Here is a 12,730-nt window from a genome sequence, read left to right on the forward strand (position 1 = left end):
CCAAAAGGGCCGGCCGAAGCGGCCGACACGGACATGCTGGCAGCAATCAATTTCTATCTTGTTAAAGCACAAAGTGTCCCAGTGGCCGGTATAGATTCTGTCAGTGAAAAACAAATCACAGAGCTGTGAGGGGGCGCCTGGGGGTGGTGTGCTGCATGGCCTGCGAGGCTGCCCGGAAACCTCTGCAGCCCGGAAACCTCTGCAGCCCGATCCCACAAAACACTCGGGGTGGCCTCAGATTAAATGGAATTCTGCCGCTCCATCCCCACTCCCCGCCTTCATTTCCTCCTTTCCTATTCTGGTCAAGAAATTGTTTGCTCTGATTGTTATCAACCACCTGTGTCTGGTTTGACCGTTATTTCCTGCCTGGGCATGTCCAGGAGGGCAACCCCATCCTTCCTTTCCAAGTCTTAGCACGGCTGCCAACAAGGAAGGCTTTGTTGAGACTTTCTCAGCTTTGGACTTCGTGGGTATGCCAGTGCTTCTTTCATAAAATAATTTTACAAGCTAATTGTCTTTCTCACCAGAAAACAAGCTCAGAATTTTGGAATGTACTTACATCCCTAAGGTAGCGTTCCATCCACTTAATGATATCAATGCCTCGGATTCTATCCTCAAATATGTCAATCTACAAGAAAAAGACGTGGGAGGTGGCTCTAATGAGAAGCTTTCTCTAGATGCAGAGCAAGAAAAAACACAAGAAACTATATACATCTAAAATTGAAAAAGGTACCAATGCTTTTGTAATGTAAATCTAAAGAACAAAATACAATTTTCTTAAAATGTTCCCAATTTCAACAATAGTAGGCATTTAAGTATTTAATATCCATAATTAGGATATAGTGGTACACATCAAAATGTATCTTTGGCTACACAGTAATTATGTTTTAAGAATCTGAGAGACAAAGTAGATCACCAAGTTGGATGTAAGCCAGCAATATACATACTATATATATCATACTATATATATATATATATATCTGTAATTGGAAAGGCACACATGATTCTGAAACATTTTAATGGATACACGATGTGTAAGTACTGAGATACAATTGTGGTGCATTACTTGCATTAGCCAGGTCATTATTATGGTATTATGTCCAGTTTCGATCTATACGTTTAAAAATGATTGTATGAAACTTGGAGCAAATCCAAGGAATAGTCACAAAAACAATTACTGAGCTGGTGGGGAAAAGGTTTATGATGAAAGTCCGGAAGTAGAACTCTTGGGCCTTGAAAAGACTGATATTAAATATCAAGTCATTTAAGGCGTATTTGAAGGGGAGAAAAACCAGTTTCACAGAAGACCAAATAAGAAGGCCTTTCTTGGGCTCAGGCTTGTCCTGCAGCCAGAGAGTAGTGTGTGTGTGTGTGTGTACAAGGTGCTCTTGACTGGAAGAGGGATTATGTACTGGAATAGGATACTCAGGGAGGGTGTCCTTAAGGAGGAGTTATTTGATTCAGCCACACTGCTCCCAGATCAACTGTCCTAAGTGTCACTCTGCCGCTTAGGACCCATCAAGCCAAGTCCCAGCACTCAGCAAGCTTTCCACACCATCCATGATCCACTTTACCTCTCTTTTCCCCACATGCCCTATCTACTTTACTCCCCACACTGGCATCCCCAACACCCTAAAAGCACAGCGCAAGCCCCCCTGCTCTGTGAATCCTCCCCACATGCTGTCTTCCTCTTCACCTCACCTGACTCTACCCCATTGTGACCACTAGCAGTACTGGACAATTAACACATTATTATAACATTCTTTCATTTACTAAATGTCTCATTTATGTCTGCCTTATTTCTTCAGCCTGGTTCTAAGCTTACTATGGAACAAGATCGTGCTTTGCGTCCACTAAACAGTCAAATACAAACAGTACATAATACGAGTTCAGAATATGTTTCTTTACTGATGGGACATCAAAAATGGAATGGCTTTCTTTTGGGTTTGGATGATTCCTGCTTTAAAATGTCTGATGGCCAATGACTACCTTGGGTAATCTTGAGGAAGCTTTTGTAGCTCTCTATGACTGCATCAGTAATCCGTTTCTATTATGCAAGATGGAAGCAATATAATGTTGAGATTGAAAAGAGACAGACAGTGTGGCTCTACTCTTGGTTCTACTATTGGCTTCTGCACTTCCCACTTGCATGACTTTGGAAACATTACTGAAACTCTCTAAGTCTTATTATCTTCATTTGTAATATATGGTTAATAAACTGACTTCCTAGGATGGTTGTGAGAATTAAAATGAGTTAACATGGAAAAGGCATATCATAATGCCAGGCATGAAGTAAGTACTCAATAAATGGTCATTATTATTATTAGCCCAGCACCTAAATTATTCCTTGCTACTGAGGTGGACATTCTGGGAGGCGCAATGTGCTGGATATCTTCCATTTGTCTCTCCATATCTCTACTAAAACCCATAGCTCCTGGCAAGCCAACTTCTCCACATAGCTGCTATTCTGGACGGAATTATGTCCCTCCCAAATTCACATGTTGAAGTCTTAACCCCTAGTGCCTCAGAATGTGACTGTATTTGGAGACAAGACCTTTAAAGAGGTAATTAAGGTAAAATGAGGCCATATGGTGGGGCCTCATCCAATATGACTGGGGTCCTTATAAGAGGAGATTAGACCAGGTGAAGACAGAGGGAGAAAATGGCTACCCATAAGCCAAAGAAGAGGCCTCAAAATGAAACCAACCCTGCTGAAACCTTGATCTTGGACTTCCAGGCTCCAGAACTGTAAGGATATAAACTTCTGCTGTTTGAGCCTCCAGCCTGTGGTACTTTATGGCGGCTCTAGCAAACCAATGCAGCCACCCTCTTCAGGCTGCAGTCACCACTGTTACCCTGCCTCTGTAGACCTGGGGCTGGTAGCAACTCCCTGCTTTTGCTAGTCCCAGAATATTATATTATTCTCTGTGGATTCCCTAAAACTTACCTAGAGCTTTGAAAATAGTCCCTTTATTAAACTCTCCTTAAAGTAACCACTAAGTTTTTTTCTCCACTAAGGGGATCTTGATGTGTCAATAGAGTAATTAGCTGTCCAGGACGGGGCTCTGTGGTTCTACCAGGAGGCTTCAGAGTGATGAGGATCAAGGACAGATTTAAATTCTGCCTAAACAGCCTACGATTGTTAAGGTCACAAAAACCTGTCTTCTTCTCCAGTGGCACTCAGTATGCTTATTTAGAAAGGACCAAAAGTAAGATCTTTTCTGAGATGTTGGCCTTATGTCCTGTAATTTGATTTTATGTCATGGTTACCACAGTGCTTTCTATTCCAGAAATGAGAAATTGAAATGTTGGTCTCTATATAGTCATGAAGTTGGAGTGTATAAATTGTATGCTTTTTACAAATTTTCAGACACTCTCATTTTTTAAAAAAAATTACAGAATAAAGAAAAAATTCAAATAAAAACTCCTGTTAAGTAATGCTAAATAGTCTTTTTAAATTTTATTTACTTTATTATTTTTTTTGCTGAGGAAGATTCCTCCTGAGCTAACATCCGTTGCCAATCTTCCTCTTTTTTTGCTTGAGGAAGATTCGCCCTGAGCTAACATCTATGCCAATCTTCCTCTATTTTATATGTGGGTCATCGCCATAGCATGGCCACTGACAGGTGGTGTATGTCCACAACCAGGATCTGAACCCGCGAACCCAGGCCTCCAAAGCAGAATGCACCGAACTTAACCACTATGCCACAGGGCTGGCCCCCTAAATATCTTTAAAATGGACAGTTAGTTACTAAGAATTCCCTCTTTATCCTTCAACATTCCTATTCATAGATACTTCCCTTAATTATTCACCACTCTCTAGAATTCACTGTCACTAAATACCCAGAGGAGGCCTCTGGGAAGGAAAAGAAGTGATCTTAGTGATAAGGAAAGCCAGCTCTCCGAGTAGACCCCTGTGACATTTTATTTACCCTAAAAAAGAACTCATATGGCTTTAAGCTGTGCTGTTTCAAGGCATTGCAGGGGGACTTGAGGAGTGTGCACTTCCTGAGATTTCTTGGGCCAAGATCACAGTAAACTGCAGGGCTGGGCTGTCTACCTCTCCTAGAACTAGACTAGACCAGCAGAGAACCTGGCCATGTATTCCCTGTCCTGCGTTCAGTTGTGGAATGGCAGCTGTGCCCAGTGGGGGGACCCAGGCTGCAGGCTGCTACTTCAAACCTCACAGCCCAGTGCAGAATGAAAGGACCTTGGAAGATAAGCAGGTGACCTAGCAAAACCTGCAGCCTTCTGCATCACAGGAAGCACAACCAAAGCAGGCATATTGGTGAAAAAGGGCGAAGGTACAAGGTGCAGCAAGAGCCTGGCGTTTCCTTCCAGCTGCGTATGTGGTCGGTATTAACACTGATCTGGTTGTACTCAGGGTCAGTCAAAAAGCATGCAGGAAAACAATACTGGAGACCTTGGATAGTTTAAGCTCTAGAAAATAATTACCTAAATCCATAAGCGTTTAGTTCATAATCACATAAATAATATAGTTTAAAACATCAACAGCTATTAGTACTTTTTCTCCTTTTGTTTTTCTTTTCATTGTACTCACTTTAATTGTTCAGTCTTGCCTTTGGATAAAATACTTACAGCAGTTTGGAAGCCGTTTACCAACAAAAAGTTGACGAATTTCACCACCTCCATGGCTGTGTCCATAGAATAAGTGATGAAGACTTTCCCTAAGAGAGATTTTTTACATTTATTAGAAACTAGTAAAATTATTCTATTCTGAAGGCACTTGCAAATTGTATGCAATATCTTTTGTCTTTCTAGATTAATAAAGGGAAACCTCGGGCTGGTTTAAGACATAAATCCACAGGCCAAAAGGGGCATGGGGATCTGTCTGAGGGAGCGCAGACCGCTCAGGGTGCGTGGAAAGAAGAGGCACAGGGGAGAGCACTGGCAGGCCGAGACAAGCCAAGGAGGTCTTTTGAAAAACCACGTGATGCATTAACAAAAAATCTGTCACCCAGAACCTGCAGGTCTTTAAGATCAGGCCACTGCCTGGTTTCTTAGCGACACTTGGCACTGTGCCCAAAGAATACTCACAGCAGGCCAAGAAGCTCAGCCTTGCTAAGGGGCCACCCAGCAGTGTCCTCTCTTGATCTCATCATGCTCTCTGCTGCCCTGAACTCCTGCTTGACAAAAACAAGCGAGGTGAGGGGGAGAAAGTGGTTCTCACCCCTTCCTTCCCCCCATCCACTCACTGGTGGGGGAAGGCAAGGAAGTTGGAGTAGATTAAAGTGCAGCTCAGAAATGTTAGTGAGAACTTCAGCAGTGTGAAGGAGAGACACCACCTCTGGGGAGTCCAGGGCCACTGACTCTCTTGCTCCTCCCTAGGTCAGCCTAGAGCAACAGATGGTAGCGTACCCACAAGCTTAGCCCAGTCAGGATAAAAACCAAAGTCTTGGGAAAATAATCTGGCTAGCATGTTAATGTGATAGATGAATAATCTCTGTGTGTTGGCTTTTAGTCTCGAATGAATTGACTAAATCTCAGGAAGTCCCTAGGGCGGAGGGTGGAGAGGAAAGGGGGGTTGGAGAGAAAATGTGAGTCAACGTGTATTCATCTACGCTCAGGCTCTTTTCTTTGAAACACACCTCTCAAATGGAAGTGTGTACAATGGTCATATTGACTCATTTAAGCAGCTAGGCATATTGATGGCATTCAATTTATTTTCTTCTCAACACTTAATATTCAACCAACTCCTGTTAGAATTTTAGACTCCCTTTATAGATTATAGTAAGATAAATATGATCCATAGACTGACATCAGGACTATATCCTATGCAGGGCAACATCTATTCTCCAGAAATGCTCAAAATTAAAATGTATACAATTTTCAGAAGATTAAAAAAAAATTCTTTTTGAATGAAAAACAGCAATGGATCCTTGTCATAGAAAATTTTTGGAGTCCTATATGACTAAAGAGCACACATTCCCCAATAGGAATTAACAAATGCAAAGGGCTTAATTTTAAAGTTTGGTTCAAAGAGGTGCCCAGATTTGGAAAGGACTTATTAGAATTACCTGAGCTTCTCTAGCAAGCACAACAGAATATAACAATTTCACAAGTAGCAGCTGTTTTCTTAAGATTTCTGGAACCTACTGTCCTGACTGACCTTAATATGAGAACAGTTTGGTGATATTTCAATATTTCTGGTTCTGGCTGCAAAATGTGGAAAAAGAATCATCACCTAACACTCAGTCGAATGTTTCTTTAAATAAAAGGCTTAGTTTGCATTTGGTTGTAAAGCAGTATGGAGAATGTGAGTGGCTTTTTCCAAACAAGATTGCTCATTCCTACAGGAAATGACCTCGTTCTTGAAGGCTGTTGCTAATTTATGGTGAGACGCTAGGTCCCTGGCCAATACCACATGGACATCCAATCAATTTACTCAGGGACAAGTCCAGTCAAGAGCATCATTTAGAAGAGGGAAAAGTGTTGGGTTATTTGTTGTTGGAGTGTATGTTTAAGAAAACCTAATGGTAAGCACTTTGTGAGTAGTATTGCTGGCAATGTCAGAATCACTCAAAACACTCATACAAAATGCTGGTTACTTTTTTAGCAAAAAGCAAAAAAGTAAATTATATTTCACTGTGTAGATGAGAAGATTATCCAAAATTATGGATGAATAATCATCAAATACTCTCAAAGCATAAGACCTGACAAGAAGGAAGAAACAACATTGCAAACAACTTACGCAATTCTTCTGGCAAATTGCTTGTTTTGAGAGTTCCTCTGGCTGGAGGGTTACTAGGGGGTCTAGGGACAGCAGCTGGGGATGGAGCCTGGGGACCCTGTGGTCTCAACTCTGCAGGACACTCCAAGGACTCCTCAGGAACTCCAGCTCTGTTAGGTGGCTGGTTATATAGCTGGTCCCTGGAAAGGAACACATTTACAGTAAATTTGCATTTTTTCCAAAGACAAACCTAGAAGGACAGAAAGCCTTGAAGAACTTTGGGAAGATACCAGTGAGCTCTCTCTCTCCTCTGCTTCCTTTTCTTTTCTGAGCCAGAGAGACGAGGGTTGCTCCATGGAGTTTCAGTCAATAAGTAATTCGGCCGGCTGCCATAGGTAAGGGCCTGTGCTAGGAGTCGAAAGAGGGAACTAGATTTGATTTCTTGATTCAAGGACCATCTAATTGGGAAGATAAGTCTCATGGACAGGGCAGACAAAGTCAGCAATAAAACAAAGTAGTATAATGGGTGACATAAAGGTTGGTGTTTAGGCATTCAGGTAAAAAGACAGGACTTCTAGATAGATAACATTTAATTATGTATCAAAAGGTATAAAAGGCTATATAGGTTTAAAAGTATTTATGTTGTTAATATATGGATGAAAGTCTGATTTTGAAGATCATTTAAAGAAGTTCCTACCACATTTTATGGCATCTTTATTATTTTTTTGGTCGCCAGTATTCCCATGAACATTCTGCTGAGAAGAACAATCAGACTCATGTGAGATTTGGAAGGCAGAAGGAAATGGACGCCATGCTTCTGCCACTTCTGTTGGAAAGTGCTGTCATGAGTTCCTCAGTTCCTCAGGAAGCATCCCAGTATCCCGTTATCAGCTTCACAGTGTCAAGATCAGGGCATGGGCATACATTTTTGGCCAGTGCAGATCTAGTAGGCACAGAATGGATCTAATAGTTGTAGTGGTGGCGGCTTCCTGATTCTGGATTGTGCTGTGGCAGCCTAGCCTAAAATGGAGAGTTCCATGGTGGCTTTCTGATCCTCTGCCTCTCTGACCATGACAGAGGAAGAGGCTTCTTTGGTGTCCTGTTCTGTGGTGTTGCCCTGGGATCATTCCTAGAAGCTCGCTTCTCCAACCTCCCACAATTTCGTAAGCACCCGATTCCCTATATTAAATCCCTTCTGCTTAAAATAGCTAGAGTAGTTTCTGTTTTCTGTAATTGAATCCTAACTGATAGGGGGACTAAAACTGTAATGTTTTATTTCTTTAAAAAACTCTGAAGCAAATGTAGCAGTATGTTAACATTTTAAAAATCTAGGTAGTGGGAACATGGATGTTTGTTATTTGTTGTGTGTTTGAGATTGTTTATATCATACATTTAAAAAGTTTTGATTACAAAATCTATGTGTATATGCCCAGTTTTTATAAATTGTTGCTTATGTTGTCATATTTTCGCCCAAAAGGGTAATCAAAAATTCTGAAAGTCTCATGTAACAGAATATAAAATAAAGTTACACAGGTTCTCAAATATACTGTATTTATAAAATATAAATGTCTGAGGAAGTTATTTTTATTTTATATTTTTATTAATATAGAAAAGAAATTCCTACAAAATTTGCCTTCATCTGATGGATATCCAGTTCCATATCCTTCTTGCATTAAATCTCTTTATACCTAAAGTTGCGTAGTTGTTATAAAAGAGAATTGCTTATTTGATAAAGAAAGGTTAAGGCCTTGATAATATTCAAAAACGTCTATATAAAAACAATATCATGAAGATTAATCACAGAGTAAACTTTCTGTATTAAGGTTCTCTTTCAAATTTTCAGTAAGAGGGGAATTAGCTTCATTGCCTGCACTTATTTTTCATTATCCTAAAATAATAAATCCAAGGAGACCAGAGCAGGCTTAAATTGATGTTACAAAAGCAATTATTCTGTACTGTATTTGCAATTCTTCTGTAAATCTAAAATCACTACAAAATAAATGTTTATTTTAAAAATTACTATTGCCTCCCCTATTCAACACCAAACCTGTTTCATAAAGATGCTAAAATTTTGTTTGTTTTCTTGGAATTTTAGATATTTCTTCTATAAGAGTGCTTATCTGACTGTAAAATCACATTTTTCTTAATTCCATTATTTAAACTCCATGTAATTTTGTTTTAAAAAAATAAGGGATCTGGAGGCCGGCCCCGTGGCGTAGTGGTTAAATTTTGGCGCATTCCGCTTTGGCACCCTGGGTTCGCAGGTTCAGATCCGGGGCTTGGACCTACACCACTTGTCAGCCATGCTGTAGTGGCAATGCACATACAAAATAGAGGAAGGCTGGCACAGATGTTAGCTCAGGACTAATCTTCCTCAAGCAAAAAAAGAGGAAGATTGGCAACAGATGTTAGCTCAGGGCAAATCTTCCTCATCAGCAAAAAAAAAAAAAAAGAACCCCACAACAAGGGACAACACTGATAGGGGTGGATGAGGCAGAAATACACCTCTGCTGAGGGAAATAAATAAATAAGAGACCTGTCTGGAAAGAAAATTTGAGGGCTTGTGGGCTTTTGAGTAAAGAGGAAAGCAGGCATGTATCTTATCTGCTATTGTAAATAGAGTAGGCTTTTTTTCTTTCAATAAACTTTTTGAGCTAATTACCAATTTCTATATTTCTGAAAAATCTGCTTTAATAGGACCTTCATGTTTATTCTCAAAACAGAATATAGTTTTATTTTGAGGGGTATATAAAAGTTATGCTTGAGCAAGAGCAAATATTTCATCCACTCTAATTTTGTCATAAATTAGGAAGCTCCATTTGTATGAGTTTTTCCTATATATTTTAGATCCATAAATTAAGAGAAAAGGAAAACTTGAAGAGTCAAAAGAAAACAATGAGAGGAAAAATGATTACAGTCGTGTGTCACTTAATGACAGGGATATGTTCTAAGAAATGTGTCGTTAGGTGATTTTGTTGTTGTGAGAACATCATAGAACGTACTTACACAAACCTAGGTGGTATAGCCTACTATACACCTAGGCTATATGGTACTAATCTTATAGGACCACCATTGTATATGCAGTCCGTCATTGACCAAAATGTCATTATGTGGTGCATGACTGTAAAGTGTTAGACAACTGAAGTCAAGAAAAACCAGAATTGTTTTTCTGGAAGAAGTATAGGAAAGACCCAATAATGATGTTCAGCATGAGTGAATGCTTTTATTACAAAAGAAAATAGGTTATTTTAAATTTCTATTGAGAACTAACAATTTAAAGTTTCAAAGTAAGAAATGGGTTTAAACAGGTAAAGAAACTAGGGATCTAAAAAAGAACTTCGTAACAGTAGAAGTTAATCATAGTAAAAATAAAAATCTATCTCGTGGGCTAAAAGGCCAGGTGACCTGAAAGTAAAAGAAGTGGGGAGTGACAGCATCTTAAGAGCATTTCCTTCAAGAGAATTTTGACTAGTCACCAGTGGCTTTATGTGTCTGGTAAAGAGGGTCTTGTCAACTAGCTTCCATTTCCTCCTGACCTGAAAAGTCTATGTGGCGTGTTCACTGTGTGACTTGGTCACTAACATGGCTGGCAAAGCAACAGAGTTTTGATACATCATGATTGCACTGGCATCATTCTTTTTCATGTTACAAATGTCTGAAAGTTGGCCCTGTCATACTTACTGATACCTCGGGAGCCCTGGGGAGAAGCAGTCTCTTTGTGTGGGCCTCTCTTCTTGGTCCCAGGGGCTGGGATAATTCAGGATGACCTTCTGCACAGGGTGCAAGCCTCTCACACTGGCTCCAGGTAGGGGCTGCCCGGGCAGAGCCGGCTGGATCACTTGCTGGTAGGCTGCTCGAGGGTAGTCGTGGCCATCTGTAGGTGAAGACAGCAAAGAGAACAGGGCAGATTGACTCTAGCTCCTTGGTGGGAAAGGAGAGTAAGCTCAAGGCAAATTTTTGTCTTGATACTAACTGAGGATTCCAGATATCAATTACCACCTCTGTTGTATTTGCCATATTTCTGTACTATTATTTACTTGATAGTTTTCATTAAATTGAGTCATTGTTTCTCTTTTTTTCCTAAATACAAACATCTGTGAAATCGTGATTTGGTGTTCTAATGGGAAAGCACAAAGCTCCACAGAGGCCCCCATTTTAATAAGATACTTAGGATAATCCAACCATGAAGAAGCTCTCTCACACCATCATTCCTACCGTAATTCCCCAAGTTTCTAGAACAAGGCTAGGAGAAATTATCCTCATGATAGATACAGAATCACTGCTCTCTCCTTTCCTTCCCCCAAGTGGACACAACACACACACACACACACACACACACATTCACACACATATACCATTCCCTCTTAGGAAGAAGTAAATGAATGAAAATTTGGCTCGTACGTCTGGGAAGTAGCCAACCAGTTGGCAACACCTCCCAACTGTCTTGGTCCTCTCTTGCTAAAACTTTCTGTGTGCACTTGGGGCCAGGGCAGTTAGAGGAGGGCAGGCTTTGGAGCACAGCCAGGGCCAGCGATGACTTATGTGAATGTGTAATCTAGGAGAAAGTTGGTCCCAGCCAGGCCCAGGAGCAGCAGGGTCCCAAGGGAAGAAGGGCAGCCTGCGTAACCAGGTGAGAGAAAAGAACTGAAGGCCAGAGGAGGAATGCAGGGAACGCAGTAAGGGTAAGAGAGGAAGCCTCCGAAGGAACTGCCCAGGCACAAAGGGGCTCACGTGTAGGAAATCTGAGAGGTAAGGAGGGGGATGCGCCATAGGGGTGGGTCCAGCCTACAAGGGGACTGGAGACAGCCAAGTGGGTAACACAGCAAAATAAACCATTAGCATCTCCTGGTGATCCAAGCATTGCCAACTCTGTCCGAGTAAGAAGTTGGATGATCCAGGAGGCATAGCTAGTTCAGACAAGAAGGAACCTTGTTTTTAAAAATATATATATTTCTGGTCTTTATTCTTGATTTTTCATAATGAAGTTTGCCTGCTGTGTAAGTAGGATACATGCAGGGATGTAAAGTGAAATAAAACTGGCAAGCAAGCAAGCAAGTAACAGATAAGGTAGATTGAACCAGAATGTAGGGAGTGAGAATGTGGCTAAGAGTTTTATTTTTAGTTTGGTAAGTAGCCAGGAGTCATGGAAGTTTTCAGGGGAACATTCAGAAGACTGATGGCCTCAAGTACACAACAAAAAGACAGATAATGTGTGTGTTTGCTAGCATGGCTGGCTGCAGGTCTCCACTGTCTGGACTCAGGAAACTTGGCTGGGTGACCCTGGGAATGTGCTCAAGCCAGTCTCTCAAGCACGATCAGATTCTCTGGATTCAATCTATTGTTTGCTTTGATCCGTGACACCAGCCAGGTCCTTCCTGTCACGCTTCCTCTGGCAAAAGTGACCATACCCCTCCAACCCAGATGGTCTCCTGGCCCTGGCCGTGACCCTTGCCCTGCTGTTGCTTAGGCTTGGTCATGATATTAGGGGTGGAGGAAGGGGAGGAGGATAAAAGGATCTGCCTGGGCCTTTCCCAGCCCCTGGCTGATAAAGGAGACCAGGGCTTGGAGGGCATCTCTAAGTAGGGGGAGACAGGACCACAGAGACCCCTGTGGTCTAGGACAAGATACACCACACAGGTTTTGCTTTTACAGCCTTCCTGCGACAGGTCAGATATATTCCAAGGGATCCAGATCACCAGTTGGAGTTTCAGGGCAATAGGACAGGTCACTACTGCTGCTCCTTTTCCCCAGCTAGAAATGGGCAAAAAGTGCCACTGCCATCAGGTCACCAGGCAGGGGCCAGCCCTGCTTTGGATGAGTCTTGCATGAGTAGACCATTTCCAAACCCAGCTGTAGCTACACCCCTCCAAAGATCTCCCACTGCACTTAAAATCCACCCTGTGTGATCTGCTCCCTGCCCTTCTTCATCTCATCTCCTACTACGCTCTCACAAGTTCGCCAAGCCCCAGCTACCCTGGTCATCTTTGTTCTTCTTGAACACCCCAAGCTTATCCCCACCTCTGGGACCTTGAGTTTGCC

At 41.6% G+C, this 12,730-nt stretch overlaps 1 protein-coding gene across 1 annotated transcript in view; it reads right to left on the bottom strand.

Annotated features, from left to right (window-relative positions):
- The window catches only part of TRAF3IP2 (TRAF3 interacting protein 2), a 40,920-nt gene that overhangs the window by 6,807 nt on the left and 21,383 nt on the right, over positions 1-12,730 (bottom strand). Inside the window, exons 3-6 of the mRNA XM_004422221.3 lie at positions 10,373-10,565; positions 6,713-6,891; positions 4,600-4,688; positions 560-628 (exon numbers count right to left, since the gene is read on the bottom strand). Of these exons, the coding sequence (XP_004422278.1) occupies positions 560-628; positions 4,600-4,688; positions 6,713-6,891; positions 10,373-10,565 (530 nt within the window). The remainder of the gene's footprint in view (positions 1-559; positions 629-4,599; positions 4,689-6,712; positions 6,892-10,372; positions 10,566-12,730) is intronic.

This window comes from Ceratotherium simum, chromosome 19 (assembly GCF_057802395.1).
Source record: "Ceratotherium simum simum isolate JZ-2026a chromosome 19, ASM5780239v1, whole genome shotgun sequence".
NCBI classification, from domain to species: domain Eukaryota; kingdom Metazoa; phylum Chordata; class Mammalia; order Perissodactyla; family Rhinocerotidae; genus Ceratotherium; species Ceratotherium simum.